At 44.5% G+C, this 15,990-nt stretch overlaps 3 protein-coding genes across 4 annotated transcripts in view; all 3 read left to right on the top strand.

Moving 5' to 3' along the window:
• LOC110490368 (carbohydrate sulfotransferase 11) overlaps nucleotides 1–15,990 on the top strand; it is a 60,023-nt gene that overhangs the window by 40,110 nt on the left and 3,923 nt on the right. For both annotated transcript variants that reach the window (XM_021563717.3, XM_021563718.3), the window contains exon 3: nucleotides 14,558–14,787. In XM_021563717.3, coding sequence (XP_021419392.1) covers nucleotides 14,558–14,787 — 230 coding nt within the window. The remainder of the gene's footprint in view (nucleotides 1–14,557; nucleotides 14,788–15,990) is intronic.
• Nucleotides 1,058–3,705, top strand: LOC110490367 (E3 ubiquitin-protein ligase TRIM39). The gene is made up of 2 exons (XM_021563716.3): nucleotides 1,058–1,499; nucleotides 1,698–3,705. The coding sequence occupies exon 2, from the start codon at nucleotides 1,700–1,702 to the stop codon at nucleotides 3,335–3,337; it is 1,638 nt and encodes a 545-aa protein (XP_021419391.3). The 5' UTR covers nucleotides 1,058–1,499; nucleotides 1,698–1,699; the 3' UTR covers nucleotides 3,338–3,705.
• Nucleotides 3,744–9,674, top strand: LOC110490364 (E3 ubiquitin-protein ligase TRIM39). Its single transcript, XM_021563713.3, has 2 exons — nucleotides 3,744–5,755; nucleotides 6,017–9,674. Exon 2 carries the CDS (start codon nucleotides 6,019–6,021, stop codon nucleotides 7,690–7,692), a length of 1,674 nt encoding a protein of 557 aa, XP_021419388.2. The 5' UTR covers nucleotides 3,744–5,755; nucleotides 6,017–6,018; the 3' UTR covers nucleotides 7,693–9,674.

The raw sequence follows: 15,990 nt of genomic DNA, 5'->3' as shown, positions 1-15,990 counted from the left end.
TCTCTTCTTCCCTCTCTCCAATCACTCTCCTCCCCTCTCCCTCTCTCCTTTCCCTCTCCTCTCTTCTTCCCTCTCTCCAATCACTCTCCTCCCCTCTCCCTTTCTCCAATCACTCTCCTGTCTTCTTCCCTCTCTCCTCTCTTCTTCCCTCTCTCCAATCACTCTCCTCCCCTCTCCCTCTCTCCAATCACTCTCCTCCCCTCTCCCTCTCTACTCTCCCTCTCCTCTTTTCTTCCCACTCTCTCATCTTTTTCTCTCTGTCCTCTCATGGGATTTCACTGACCTGGAGCCTTGTTACACTGTTTCTCTGTAAGAGGGTTTCAGGCAGCTCTCTGTCTGGTCTTGCTCCTCATAAATGGCATCATGGAAAATTCATACCGCTTGGTCTGCCCTCTGTGGAAAATAAGATTTTACCCCATAAAACAGTAACCTTGTCAGGGTTTATAGTGTGTGTGGCCACAGAGCAGAGTTCATGTCAGGTGGTTCCTGGTTCTATAATACAGAGAGAGGGGGAGGAGAGGAGGGGGAGTTACAGGTGAGATGAGTATGAGGAAGAGAGGTTACTTCTTCCTGCAGAATGTATTGTGTTTTCTCCTGCCTGTCTGATGATGTGAGCTGGTGCTGTAGAATCAGGTGTCTCCTAATGTGAGCGATGCCCCTGCAACGGAGCGATGCCCCTGCAACGGTGTGTGTGTGTGTGTATGTTGTATGTGTTTGATTGGTACACTGTCAGCTGAATGCCTGTGTGGCCTGTGAATGCCAGGCTGTGAGAGACAGACTGCCACAAGTCCTCTACACGGTGTGTGTGTGTGTGTGTGTGTGTGTGTGTGTGTGTGTGTGTGTGTGTGTGTGTGTGTGTGTGTGTTAGGAGGGGGTACGTTATTGGAAATGGAAGACATTTTGGAAGAGCACATTACAGTATATCCCATTCTCTCTCTCCCTCATCTCTCTCCATATTTGAACTGGTTATGTTAGGCGGATTGATAACTGTATTTCATCCTAGTCTACAGTCTACAATACACTCCTCACAGCTCCTCCTTTTCCTGCCAGTGCTCAAGAGATCCTGCAGCTTAAACTCTGTTCTCTGGATGGCAGCAACATCAGCTTGTTGTCCTCTTTATTTCCATTGACCCTCTTTATAGAAAATGAAGACTAGTGATTCATAGTGTCATCCATTGACCGCTATTCTTGAAGGAATACAGGAGTTGAAGCTGTGGTGACTTAATGGGTAACAATATTAAAACGATAGGTATGAATTAATCAGATACAGACAACAGCCATGTAAAGGGTTAACTCTAATCCAGGAAGTGAAAAGCACACAGCAGTATCAGTTGGGGAGGAGCCTCCCAACATGACTTTGCTGAAGCGAAACTGAAGTAGAGAGACATACAGACTATTTTGGATAGGACAGGGAACAAACTTTATAAACAGCTAGACGCTGAAAGTCCTATATCTGTGGCACCACAAACAGAAAGGACATTATCCACAAACGAATGCAGGTGAATAGAAATCATTATGGACAGTTAATATATGCTTTACCATGTTTGTCTTCTATTTTCCTTTTATCTACAGTATGTTCAACTATTCATACTTAAAGGACTTGTATCTATATTGTTACAGCATCTATGATTGGTTAATGTTGTCCTAAACTGAATTCTAGAAAATGCTTTATGGTTTCACCTTTGGTCTCTGTCTAGATATGACCACCTCCAGCAGTCTCCTGTCTGAAGAGCAGTTCCTGTGTTCTATCTGTCTGGATGTGTTCACTGAGCCGGTCTCTATTCCATGTGGACACAACTACTGCAAGGCCTGTATCAGTGGATACTGGGATACCAGTGACCTGTGCCAGTGTCCAATGTGTAAAAAAAACTTTGATAAGAGACCAGATCTGTTTGTCAATACTTTCATTTCTGAGATGGCTGCTCAGTTCAGGCAGACAGTTGAAGTGAAAGCTACCAGCAGCCCAGACCAATGCCCTGACATAATTGTAGAAGTGTCCTGTGACATCTGTACTGGGATGAAGGTCAAGGCCCTGAAGTCCTGTCTGGTGTGTCAGACCTCTTACTGTGAAACTCACCTGGAGCCTCATCAGAGAGTCCCAGCCTTGAAGAGACACAAGCTGATCAACCCTGTGGAGAACCTGGAAGAAAGGATGTGTAAGAAGCACGACAGACTCCTGGAGCTGTTCTGTAGGACTGACCAGACATGTGTGTGTCAATTCTGTACTGAGACAGACCAGAAGACTCATGACACTGTCCCTCTAGAGGAAGCGTATGGAGAGAGGAAGGCTGAACTGGGGAAGACTGAGACAGAAGTGCAGCAGATGATCCAGGAGAGACTGAAGAAGGTTCAGGAGATCAAACATTCAGTAGATCTGAGTCAGAAAGATGCAGAGAGGGAGATATCAGACAGTGTACAGGTCTTCACTGCTCTGGTTCGCTCCATTGAGAGAAGCCAAACTGAGCTCATTGAGGTGATTGAGGAGAAGCAGAAAGCAGCAGAGAGGCAGGCTGAAGGGCTCATTAAAGACCTGGAGCAGGAAATCACTGAGCTACAGAGGAGAAGCACTGAGCTGGAGCAGCTCTCACACACTGAGGACCACCTCCACCTCCTACAGAGCTGTCCATCCCTCTGCACCCCTCCACCCACCAAGGACTGGTCTAGAATCAGTGTTCACAGTGATATGTGTGTGGGGACTGTGAGGAGAGCTGTGTCTCAAGTGGAGGAGACTATTTTGAGTGAAGTGAAGAAGTTGTGTGATGCTGAGTTGAAGAGGATTCAGCAGTATGCAGTAGATGTGACTCTGGACCCTGATACAGCACATCGTGGTCTCATCATGTCTGAGGACGGGAAAAGGGTGAAACATGGAGATACAAAACAACATCTCCCTTACAAGCCAGTTAGGTTTTCCACCTGTCTCTGTATCTTGGGAAAGGAGGGCTTCTCCTCAGGTAGATTCTACTATGAGGTGATGGTTAAGTTAAATACTGACTGGGTTTTAGGAGTGGTCAGAGAGTCCATCAACAGGAAGGGGAAGATCACACTGAGCGCTAAGAATGGACACTGGGCTCTGTGCCTGAGGAATGGAGAATACAACGTTCGTGCTAAACCCAGTGTCTTGCTTTCCCTGAGAGAGAAGCCCCAGAAGGTGGGGGTGTTTGTGGATTATGAGGAGGGTCAGATCTCCTTTTATGATGTGGAGGCCAGGTCTCATATCTACTCTTTCACTGGCCGCACCTTCACTGAGAAACTATATCCATTCTTCAGTCCCCATGTTAATGATGGTGGTAAAAACTCTGCCCCTCTGATCATCTCTCCTGTCAATCAGACAGAATGACTTTTAACTTGAACATCTACAAAGATATGTACATTTAATCTGTGGTCCTACATCAGAGAGAACATTTCACTGTAATATTAATACAGACGTGGTTGTTGTTTGTTATCAACAGCATCATATCAGTCTGTTAGACATGAGGAGTAGCCTACGGTATGCAGCAGCATTGTAAGATATTGAAACATCTCTCCAGGCTCATAACAAGGTATGATTCATATCTGGAAGTTACATTTATGGGTTCTGATTGTGAGATAATATAAGCAATTTGTTTGTAATTTAGCTCATGTATTGTTTGCACTGTATATCTCTGATCCACCTATAATAAACTGGGATGTGCATGGAGTCACATTCAGGACTTTATGAAACTAAAATCCAGTTGAATATTGACAATTTGCTTTATTTCTACTAGTCCTGCTGTCCCAGATGTTTACAATAGTGACGGCTATGACATCAGTTTGGAATAGTGGAGGTAAGCTGAGGTGTCTGATGTTGATATCATATGGAAATGGTCTGTTTACAGGGTTTTGTTGTCTCGTCACCGCAATTATCAAAGATCCATTTTCATGCTTTACAAATAGTCACCTGTTATGGCACATTGTCCGTCTGCACATTCATTGTGAATAGAGTAAGATAATAAGTGAGGGAATGAATGAAGAGGAATGAAAGAGAGACAGAGAAATATGACAGGACATCTGATTGTTGACATCAAACCCATGCTATGCCATCAATCCAAACTCTAAACAGATGTAAATAAGCACCTGAGAGAGAAGGAGTTCAACCATGTAAAGGGTTAAAGGGCAATTCTGCCACTTTTCAACCTCCTATTCATGATATCCAGCACCAAACCAGTGTCTACGTAATATTATGTGAAAACGGTGTGTTAGATGGAGTGGTTGGTTAAAAATATGAGAAGAAAGTTCCTAAAAGAAATGTTTCTCTGTAGAATTAAACGTTTTTAAAAACCTGTAAAACCTGCAATGAGTTTCTAGTCTGTGCCTGTGTTGTCTGGTCAGAGACAGTGGATGGAGACTTCCTGTGTTGTCTGGTCAGAGACAGTGGATGGAGACTTCCTGTGTTGTCTGGTCAGAGACAGTGGATGGAGACTTCCTGTGTTGTCTGGTCAGAGACAGTGGATGGAGACTTCCTGTGTTGTCTGGTCAGAGACAGTGGATGGAGACTTCCTGTGTTGTCTGGTCAGAGACAGTGGATGGAGACTTCCTGTGTTGTCTGGTCAGAGACAGTGGATGGAGACTTCCTGTGTTGTCTGGTCAGAGACAGTGGATGGAGACTTCCTGTGTTGTCTGGTCAGAGACAGTGGATGGAGACTTCCTGTGTTGTCTGGTCAGAGACAGTGGATGGAGACTTCCTGTGTTGTCTGGTCAGAGACAGTGGATGGAGACTTCCTGTGTTGTCTGGTCAGAGACAGTGGATGGAGACTTCCTGTGTTGTGCTGCTGCCATAGACATTGCTCCCTTTCAACAGAGCACCCTGTCCCTCTCCTCCCTCTCTACTCTCACTCTCCTCTTTTCTTCCCTCTCTTTCATATTTTCTCTCTACCCTCTCATGGGATTTCACTGACCTGGAGCCTTGTTACACTGTTTCTCTGTAAGAGGGTTTCAGGCAGCTCTCTGTCTGGTCTTGCTCCTCATAAATGGCATCATGGAAAATTCATACTGCCTGGTCTGCCCTCTGTGGAAAATAAGATTTTACCCCATAAAACAGTAACCTTGTCAGGGTTTATAGTGTGTGTGGCCACAGAGCAGAGTTCATGTCAGGTGGTTCCTGGTTCTATAATACAGAGAGAGGGGGAGGAGAGGAGGGGGAGTTACAGGTGAGATGAGTATGAGGAAGAGAGGTTACTTCTTCCTGCAGAATGTATTGTGCTTTCTCCTGGCTGTCTGATGATGGGAGCTGGTGATTTGGTGCGGGTGTGTGTATGTGTGATTGGTGCCTGCGTGGCCTGTGAATGCTAGGCTGTGGGAGTGGAGAGCAGCGAGGTTCAGAGACAGACTGCCCTCAGTCCTCTACACGGTGTGTGTGCGTGCGTGTGTGTGTGTGTTGACTGCAGTGATTGAAACATTGTGATTCTAGGAAGAGTAATGTAAAAGCTGTATTGACTTTAGTCCTGCTATTTTCAGTACTGTTTTAATCAATATGAACAGTTCCATCTTCAGCCATGTAAAGGGTTAACTGTTCCAGGAAGAGAATCACACAGCAGTATCTGGTGGGGAGGAGCATTATTGGCGTCAACTTGCTGAACTGAAACTAAAGTAGAGACACAGTATATTGTGTACGAGACCAAACTCTCCAGCACTTCAGAAATCTATTAAACAGCAATACGTTCAGACTATACTCTGACTCTCCTAGCCGTTGACACCACAAACAGGAAGGACAGAGATATTATCCAACGAAAACATACAGGTGAGTAGAGAGATTGACCTGGAAAGTTAAGTTGAAGATAAGCTTTACTGTGTTTAACGTCTAGATTGACTTATTTGTCCAGATTCTACTGTATGTTACACTTTTTATCCTACAGTTATAAGATGTATCTATGTTGTAACATCATGTATCAAGATTTGTTAATATCACGTAAGACAATATTGACAACTCTAAAGCTGAATCTATCAAGAGCTGACTGATTCCACTAAATGTTTTATGGTTTCACCTTTGGTCTCTGTCTAGATATGACCACCTCCAGCAGTCTCCTGTCTGAAGAGCAGTTCCTGTGTTCTATCTGTCTGGATGTGTTCACTGAGCCAGTCTCTATTCCATGTGGACACAACTTCTGCAAGTCCTGTATCAGGGGATACTGGGATACCAGTGACCTGTGCCAGTGTCCAATGTGTAAAAAAACCTTTGATAAGAGACCAGATCTGTTTGTCAATACTTTCATTTCTGAGATGGCTGCTCAGTTCAGGCAGACAGTTGAAGTGAAAGCTACCAGCAGCCCAGACCAATGCCCTGACATAATTGTAGAAGTGTCCTGTGACATCTGTACTGGGATGAAGGTCAAGGCCCTGAAGTCCTGTCTGGTGTGTCAGACCTCTTACTGTGAGACTCACCTGGAGCCTCATCAGAGAGTCCCAGCCTTAAAGAGACACAAGCTGATCAACCCTGTGGAGAACCTGGAAGAAAGGATGTGTAAGAAGCACGACAGACCTCTAGAGCTGTTCTGTAGGAGTGACCAGACTTGTGTGTGTCAATTCTGTACTGAGACAGACCACAAGACTCATGACACTGTCCCTCTAGAGGAAGCGTATGGAGAGAGGAAGGCTGAACTGGGGAAGACTGAAACAGAAGTGCAGCAGATGATCCAGGAGAGACTGAAGAAGGTTCAGGAGATCAAACATTCAATAGATCTGAGTCAGAAAGATGCAGAGAGGGAGATATCAGACAGTGTACAGGTCTTCACTGCTCTGGTTCGCTCCATTGAGAGAAGCCAGACTGAGCTCATTGAGGTGATCGAGGAGAAGCGGAAAGCAGCAGAGAGGCAGGCTGAAGGGCTCATTAAAGATCTGGAGCAGGAAATCACTGAGCTAAAGAGGAGAAGCACTGAGCTGGAGCAACTCTCACACACCGAGGACCACCTCCACCTCCTACAGAGCTGTCCATCCCTCTGCACCCCTCTACCCACCAAGGACTGGTCTAGGATCAGTGTTGACAGTGATCTGTGTTTGGGGACTATGAGGAGAGCTGTGTCTCAGCTGGAGGAGACTCTTATGGGTTTAATGAAAAGTCTATGTGTTGATCTGTGTGTTGTTGCTGAGTTGAAGAGGATACAGCAGTATGCCATAGCTGTGACTCTGGATCCTGATACAGCACATCCCAATCTCATCCTGTCTGAGGATGGGAAACACGTGAGATATGGAGACACACAGACAAATCGTCCTAATACCCCAAAGAGGTTTGATAATAGTGTAAATGTCTTAGGAAAGGAGGGCTTCTCCTCAGGTAGATTCTACTTTGAGGTGATGGTCAAGGGGAAGACTGACTGGGATTTAGGAGTGGCCAGAGAGTCCATTAACAGGAAGGGGAAGATCACACTGAGCCCTAAGAATGGATACTGGACTGTCTGGCTGAGGAATGGAGAACAGTACAAGGCTCTTTCTAGCCCCAGTGTCCTGCTCCAACTGAGAGAGAAGCCCCAGAAGGTGGGGGTGTTTGTGGATTATGAGGAGGGTCAGGTCTCCTTTTATGATGTGGAGGCCAGGTCTCATATCTACTCTTTCACTGGCTGCACCTTCACTGAGAAACTATATCCATTCTTCAGTCCCTCTAGTAATGATGATGGTGAAAACTCTTCCCCTCTGATCATCTCTCCTGTCAATGACAGACTGAGTTTTAATCTGAAAATCTAACTGGCCAGTAAAATAAATACATTTAAAATAGTAATAATCTGTTGTCATACATCACAATCAATATTTCAGACACACAAATATCATGCTTCCAAGACATGCGAACCTCTGACTATTACAATAATGGGAGGTTAGCATTTTGTGCGTCTAACTTTCTCACTCATCCTTATTCACAATTCATTCAGGATTATCTGTCATAATGGTAGCATCCACATTAAGGTAAAAGTTTATTTTTATTTTTAACTATTCTATTATTTTATAAGTGGCTCCAAAATGACACAATACATTATTTACAAAATGATTTATATTTGGTACTAAATAGTGTGAAACGCAACCAAAACAAACAGCAAATGGATCTAACAAATGTGTAGAGTTACAAGTTTGATGTTGTCATTGTGTGCTAGGAATATGGTACCAAATACTCAACTTTTCACTACTCTAATACACATATAAGTGAATTTGTCACAATACTTTTGGTCCCCTAAAATGTGGGGACCCTGTATAAAAAGTGTTGTCATTTCTAAATGGTGAAACCAGTATGTACACAAATACCCTCAAATAAAAGCAGAACATCTTTACTTTAACCATATAGTAATAGTTTGAGTTCAAATAGAAACTTTTGGAGTATAGAGACAAAATAAGAAGAAATGCTTCACTGTCCCAACAATTACTGAGGGCTCTGTATATAGTATATACATTTTCTGTTCCGAAACTTTGGGGGTGCAAATAAAACCACCCTTGGGCCAAATTCTTCCAGTTGGGACCCCTGATGTAGCGGATCTAGTTTTGTGTGTGTGTGTGTGTGTGTGTGTGTGTGTGTGTGTGTGTGTGTGTGTGTGTGTGTGTGTGTGTGTGTGTGTGTGTGTGTGTGTGTGTGTGTGTGTGTGTGTGTGTGTGTGTGTGTGTGTGTGTGTGTGTGTGTGTGTGTGTGTGTGCTTCGCTTGTCCGTGGTTCTTGGCCTCGTCTTGCATGAGGCCCCATGTTAGTTTAAAAAGACACTGGATTCCATTTTCTCCCTACGTTCCTGCCAGGAGCACCTCTGTGTTACACGGCGTGTGAGGGATTATTCCTTCCTGGGAATCCTGCAAATGAATCTTAATCACCGTGGAAACAGGCTAGTGGAACGTATAGGGATGGAGGGAGGGAGGGACAGATCCAGAGATGGGAATTCAGGAAGTTGTTCTGATTGGGTTGTGGTGTTGTCATTCAGTGAAACAGAGGTTCTGTTCTCTTGCTTTATATAGCTATTGTATTGTACATAACTGTGTGTTGTTGTGTGTGTCTGTAAGCCTGTGTATTGACGGTAGCAGCAGCACTGGTCTGAGCACCCAGACCTCTACTAGCCTATATTTAGTCTGTGTGATGGACATTGTTTTGAGCCCAAATGGACTACAGAGACTGATAATAAATGCAGTGAGAGAGATTGAGTGTGTTAGCCAGCAAAGCAGTTACCCTGCCAACTGCAGTGCTTCTATTCTGGGGGCATGGGCACAAAATGGCTGCCGTTACTCACAGGATGTAAATTACATCTGCCTTTGAGACAGTCTTGAGATGCAGGTCCATGTGTGTAGACAGTGGTGCTGGAGCAGTTTTTTGTAAATTACATCATCATTTCCTCAATGTTTGTACCGACAGATGTAGACAGTTGATTAGCCTGTCAGTATAGAAGATGCATAAAATGCATCATCCAATTGCAACGTCTGCCTATGCCCACTCATATTTCCTCTAGAAAATGTTCAATTTTTAATACCCTCAAACATATAATTAGGAATAAGCCACCATCATTGTCAGTCATTTAACCGGTGAAATGTCCAAACTGCATCTCCAAGTCAGCCATTTGATGGATCTCAATGAGTTTCATGGGAATATGAATGTAGATCTTCTTGAATGACTGTTTTGTGAGTGAATTAGAGCAGATGGTGTTAACACACTTGTCCGTTCTTGTTTCAATTAAAGCAGAAATCCTGCCTAGTGGTGCGCTCTGAGTTTTGGCACATGACATTTTCTTTTATGACTTTTCAGCTTCAGCTAACCATCTGAACCATCAAAATCTCACAAAGACATCAAATAAATCTTTATTTGGTTTGTAATTATCTTGTTTTTCATTACATTTTAGTCGTAATTAAATATAATCTATTTACAATTGATCACAATACATTTTTCAGAAAAAGTGTGAGTGAGGGAGCGTCACTCCTCCACACACCGGCTGCACTACATCGCTGGTTGTAGACCAGTGTGGAGAGACGGAGAGCAACTCTCTCTCTCTCTCTCACTCACACTCACACTCACACTCACACTCACACACACACACACACACACACACACAGACACAGCAGAATTTGACATTGGGAAATGTACAGCTTGTAGCATGCTGACAGTGTTTATCCCAGTTGCTTTAGATGCTTTCAAATGCAATTTAGGAGAAGAGCATGAGAAAATTGAAAATGGAATTCAGACAATGCCTTTGCCAGCTGTGCAGTTCCTCGGCTGTGTCGGAAAATAAATAGTTTTCTATTTTCTGCTCTTTTCACTCTTGGTGAATGTCGCAAAACCAGATTGTTGTATTATTGTGTGAGATTAAATGTAATAGTCTCAAGGGGCTTCTTATCTGTGGATTAGGAGAGAATAGGTGAAAACACACACACACACACACACACACACACACACACACACACACACACACACACACACACACACACACACACACACACACTCTGACTGAAGGAGTTTGATGTCAAGCAGCTCATTCAGTGATGTATTGATCCATTCAGTAGACCTACACTTCCATCCAGAAGTGAATCAGCCTGTTTATTTATTTGTGTTCCCTGCAAATGTCTGAATAAAAATGAGTTAGTACAGAATGGTGCTTTTTTGTTGTTGTATGTACACACTGGCAGGGTGGGTACATACAGTAGGCTATATGTATGCCTCAGGGAGACGTTTGTTGAATGTAATTGTTGTGACATACAGTATAGAGTAGAGAATAAGGCGTGGGTGGGTTGAAGCACCCGTGGTCTGAAGAAGATGAAGTACATGGAGCCTGTTTTGGTATGGGGCTCTACATGGAAACACACACACGGAAGAGGTAGAACAATTGCAAAGTTGGAGCCATTTCCGAGTTTCATCAGATGTATGGTGTAATATGTGTTCAGGAGCAGGATTTACAGCTGGAGGTTTCTGTTCATTTCAGACTGGAATTCAGATGATGTCCCGCCCACAATTATGTCTGTCTGCCCTTTCTCCTTTCTCTGTCTGTCCTTCTCCCTCTTTCCTTCCCTCTACCTGTCTGTCTTTCTGTCTCCTGTCCCTGTCATTACTGTAGTACAGGTTTATTACAGTAGTCCAGTCCAGAGAGGAGGATGCTGGTCCTTCTGCCCTCTGGCTCTCCTCTCCCTGCTGCCTCCTCAGGAGAGTCCGCTCACCAGGGTTAATGATGCACATCTTATAGCTTCCTTTACACTTTTTTAATACATTTTTTGTCCCTCTGTCCCAGTCTCTCTTTCTCTTAGTCTTCTCCTTCCCTCCCTCCCTCCCTCCCTCCCTCCCTCCCTCCCTCCCTCCCTCCCTCCCTCCCTCCCTCCCTCCCTCCCTCCCTCCCTCCCACATATCCTACATTTGCTCTAAAACAGAGTGAATCAAGTTGAACTGTATTCATGTAGGCCGCCAGCCTTTAGTCTCTCCCTCCCCTCCTCCAGTACTTCACCTGTGCCTATAAAGAGTTAGTCGTTAGTGTTTGCGACCATCAGCAGAACTGCAATGGGATATTTATTATAGCTGCGCTGTGCAGAAGAGGAGCTATCGCATATTTCAACATTATAACCATAACAAACTTCAGTAAGACTGTTAAGTCAATTCTGAAATGAAACATGGAAACGCAGATATTAATAGCTCCTTATTACTCACACATTTCACTGACAAAAGTGCAGTTACAGGAGAGAACGCTTTTGTGAACACAAAAAAATAGTCTCGTGGCTCATCACCGAAGGCTAGTTTGATGTGTGGACATGTGACATGCTTGACTTGATATTAGCACATTCACTTATGGAGTCAGGGAGGGATATACTGATTTTAACTGGAAATGTTGCTGCATACACACACAGTACACATGCACACACAAACACACTAATGTGGTTGGAGGGTTTTGTGTCAGTTGTACTACTCTGAGAACTATGAACGCTATCAGACGGGCTGGCATTTTTGATTGACAACGCGCCCCGAGGGAATGGAACAAGAGATGCTGTTGGAGACGACAGACATCACACACACGGACAGTCAATCGACGAGGAATTTTTTGGAGTTACAGAGGAAGTGCTGATCTGATACAAGGGTTTGAGAAACCACTTGACGACAGAGAGGGAGAGACCGTCAAAGAGCGATGTGCTCATCCAGATGCCTAGGAGGACTCTTTCTACCACAGGCAGGAGAGGAGCGCTGTGCTCATCCAGATGCCTAGGAGGACTCTTTCTACCACAGGCAGGAGAGGAGCGCTGTGCTCATGTACTTACCATTACGCAGACCGAATGCCTGCGCTGTTACTCCAACAGTGTGTTGCTGTAGGTTGAGATTCAGAGACAGACTTGGATAGTGTCTGTTCTCCCATAGGAACAGCATGGCAGAATCACTTAGGGCCTGTGAGCTCCGACCTCCATCACCGTAGGCTGTCTCTATGGAGAGACACATCTCTGATATCCTTTTCCATCTCTCCATCTCCTCGTCCTCCCATCATTAACACCACACAAGAGCTCCCCTCGCTCCTCAGATAGGAGAGGAGATAAAACGACAGGAAGATGGGGGAGACATGCCATGATTCTCTCTCTCTCTCCTCAGTCACTCTGTTAATTATACTACTTGTTCTCCACTGAGAGAGATGGAGAGATGTCCTTTCACTCCATGAAGTTCTGCTCAGTGTGATCGAGGGCCTTTATAGCCCTGCGAGGAGCAAAATTGAACATTCCACGTAACAAGGAGCTGGTATTCACAGTGTCTCTCCCTCCCAGTCAGCTTTGATGTGATGTGGCATGACAATGGAGATAAGACAAAGAAAAAGAGGGGGAGAAAAAAGATGATGGTGAAGAGGAGGAGGAGGGTGTCACTTTTTTCCCTTCCGACTCGTTCATTATCTAGCATCACTTGTTTGTTGAGTCAGTCTCTCGGGCCTCTCAAACTAATTTGCGGAGAAGTGAAGTTGACATGTCGAGAGATGGAGAGGAAGATGGTAGAGAGAGGGGAGAGAGGGGAGAGAGGGGGGAGAGAGGGGAGAGAGATGACAGAGACAGATACAGTAGAAAGACAGAGGGAGATTAGCATGCCTTGTTAAACTAGTTCAGTCCTGTCTATCTGCTGTGTATGGCTGTAGTTCAGTCCTGTCTCTCTGCTGTGTATGGATGTAGCTCAGTCCTGTCTCTCTGCTGTGTACGGCTGTAGTTCAGTCCTGTCTCTCTGCTGTGTAGGGCTGTAGTTCAGTCCTGTCTCTCTGCTGTGTATGGCTGTAGCTCAGTCCTGTCTCTCTGATGTGTATGGGTAAAGCTCAGTCCTGTCTCTCTGATGTGTATGGCTGTAGCTCAGTCCTGTCTCTCTGCTGTGTATGGCTGTAGCTCAGTCCTGTCTCTCTGCTGTGTATGGCTGTAGCTCAGTCCTGTCTCTCTGCTGTGTATGGCTGTAGCTCAGTCCTGTCTCTCTGATGTGTATGGCTGTAGCTCAGTCCTGTCTCTCTGCTGTGTATGGCTGTGGCTCAGTCCTGTCTCTCTGCTGTGTATGGCTGTAGCTCAGTCCTGTCTCTCTGCTGTGTACGGTTGTAGCTCACTCTTCATCCAAGGTTCCTGAATACGAAGGAACTCCACCACATCCTTCCAACTACTCTACTATAGAATGTAAACACACAGTACAGTACCTGTCCATACCTGTGTTTTGGACAGGAACTCAGATAGAGACAAAGGTTGTGTCTGAAATAGCACCCTATTTCCTATAGTGCACTCTTTTGGGGCCCAGGGCCTGGTCAAAAGTAGTGCACTATGTAGGGATTAAGATGCAAAATAGACTTCACCCGTGGGACCATAACAGCAGTAGTAGTAATATCTCAGAGTTGATGTTTCTGTCACCCATGACCATCAGTCTCTGATGACCTCTTAAAGGGAATGGGCTTTACTTAAAGGGTAATAGACTGTGACATGAAGTGTAACTACCATAACCCCACTGCATCTGCTCTTTTGAGCTTTTTGTTTGATCATATTTCCCATCGCTGTGCTATACACATGATCTGGCTAATGGCTAATTGATCTTAACTGGCAGAACCTGTTACACAGTTATATTTAGTTGTGCAAGCATAATTTCTTCACATTTACTCAGATGCCATATACTGTATATGCGTGTCACTTGATAAATGGTTAATGGAGGGGTTCAAGTACTAACACAAGGCTTTTAGTTTGGTTAAGTGCTGAGAGCACGGAGGTGGTCCCAGACATGAGTTATTTTAGCAACCCTCCTCAATGGTATGGCATACAGCTGTGGCACTGACTGGCTGTCGTGCTGTGTGTGCACGTGCACGGTCTGATCGATTTAGAGTCCCCGGGGAAACAAGGGAATTCCCTGAAAGGGTTATTCAGGGTACAGAACAAAAATAATCACCAGCTCTAAGAAAACATTCCTGCTCTTTAGATCAAGAACATCCATCCCTCACTTCCTCCTCTCCTCTTTCCATTATTCCCTCCCTTCTTCCCCCATCCTTCTTACTTCACTCTGAAATGTTAATGTGTGGGTCAAGTGAGCTACTGTCAAATGAAATGAGATGCTATGCATATTGTATTAGTCAGCTCCCCATAGATCATCATTTGTATTCCAGAAGATGAATCTCTCTCTCTCTCTCCCCCAGTCTGAGTTCTCCAGTGCCGCCATCCTCCACCAGGCCAGGAGAGACCATGTAGCTGAGTCATGTCGGGCCCAGAGTGCATCCAGCCGCAAGCGCCGGGTCCTGACCCCTGGTGACCTCAAACACCTGGTGGTGGATGAGGAGCATGAGCTCATCTACTGCTATGTCCCCAAGGTGGCCTGCAGCAACTGGAAACGTGTCATGATGGTCCTCACAGGACGCGGCAAGTACAGGTCAGCAGCATAGGAAACTACTATTAAGATTTGAGAACATGCAAGACACATTTTCTGAAAGGGAAACAATAAATAAACGATGAAAGATGTAAAAAGCTGAATAGTCGATAATGTTGTTTAATTTTATAATACTACTACTGATATGACTACGCTGTCACAAAACATTACACAAAGAACACAAAACACACAGAACACCTTCCTAATATTGAGTTGCATCCAGCCCTTTTGCCCTCAGAACAGCCTCAATTCGTTGGGTCATGGACTCTACAAGGTGTCGAAAGCGTTCCACAGGGATGCTGGCCCATGTTGACTCCAATGCTTCCAACAGTTGTGTCAAGTTGGCTGGATGTCCTTTAGGTGGTGGACCATTCTTGATACACACGGGAAACTGTTGAGCGTGAAAAACCCAGAAGCATTGCAGTTCTTGACACAAACCGGTGCGCCTGGCATCTACTACCGTACTCTGTTCAAAGGCACTTAAATATTTTGTCTTGCCCATTCACCCTCTGGATGGCACACATACACAATCCATGTCTCAATGGTCTCAAGGCTTAGAAATCCTTCTTTAACCTGTCTGGCGCAGGCGTTCCACTAGCGACCCAACTCGACAACATCGAGAGCGCAAAATTCAAATTACAGAAATAGTAATATTTAACATTCATGAAAATACAAGTGTCATACATCAGAAAAAAGCGTAACTTCTTACTAATCCAGGTCCCGGCTACATCACAAATGGTCCTTTTGTTCGATAAAGTTATTCTTCATATCCCCAAAACCTCAGTTTAGCTGGAGCGCTTCATTCAATAATCCACCGGTTACCCTCCTTCAAAATGCATATAAAATGAATCCCAAACGTTACCAATAAACTTCTCCAAACAAGTCAAACAATGTTTATAAATCAAACCTCAGGTACTCTAATACGTAAATAAACGATGACATTTAAGACGTAGAATCGTTATTGTCTTTACCGGAGATAAACAACAAAGAGCGCGCTCTCATCCACACGCATGAAAACACTACAGGCAAAATGGGAGCCACTTAGAAAAGCTACAAATTCTAGTTCATTTTTCCAAAAACAAGCCTGAAACTCTTTCTAAAGACTGTTGACATCTAGTGGAAGCCCTAGGAACTGCAATCTGGGAGGTTTTCCCTTCATATTAAGCATGAAAGCCATTGGAAACAGTGGTAGCTCAGTCCTTTTTT

The sequence above is a fragment of the Oncorhynchus mykiss genome, chromosome 15 (assembly GCF_057628025.1).
Source record: "Oncorhynchus mykiss isolate SJ-2025 chromosome 15, ASM5762802v1, whole genome shotgun sequence".
Lineage (NCBI taxonomy): Eukaryota > Metazoa > Chordata > Actinopteri > Salmoniformes > Salmonidae > Oncorhynchus > Oncorhynchus mykiss.
The sequence above is the reverse complement of the archived record's forward strand: the minus strand, read 5'-3'. Positions and strand labels throughout refer to the sequence as shown.

Coding starts and splice junctions, on each gene's coding strand:
- LOC110490367 (XM_021563716.3), top strand. CDS start 1,700: ATGACCACCTCCAGCAGTCTCCTGTCTGAAGAGCAGTTCCTGTGTTCT.
- LOC110490364 (XM_021563713.3), top strand. CDS start 6,019: ATGACCACCTCCAGCAGTCTCCTGTCTGAAGAGCAGTTCCTGTGTTCT.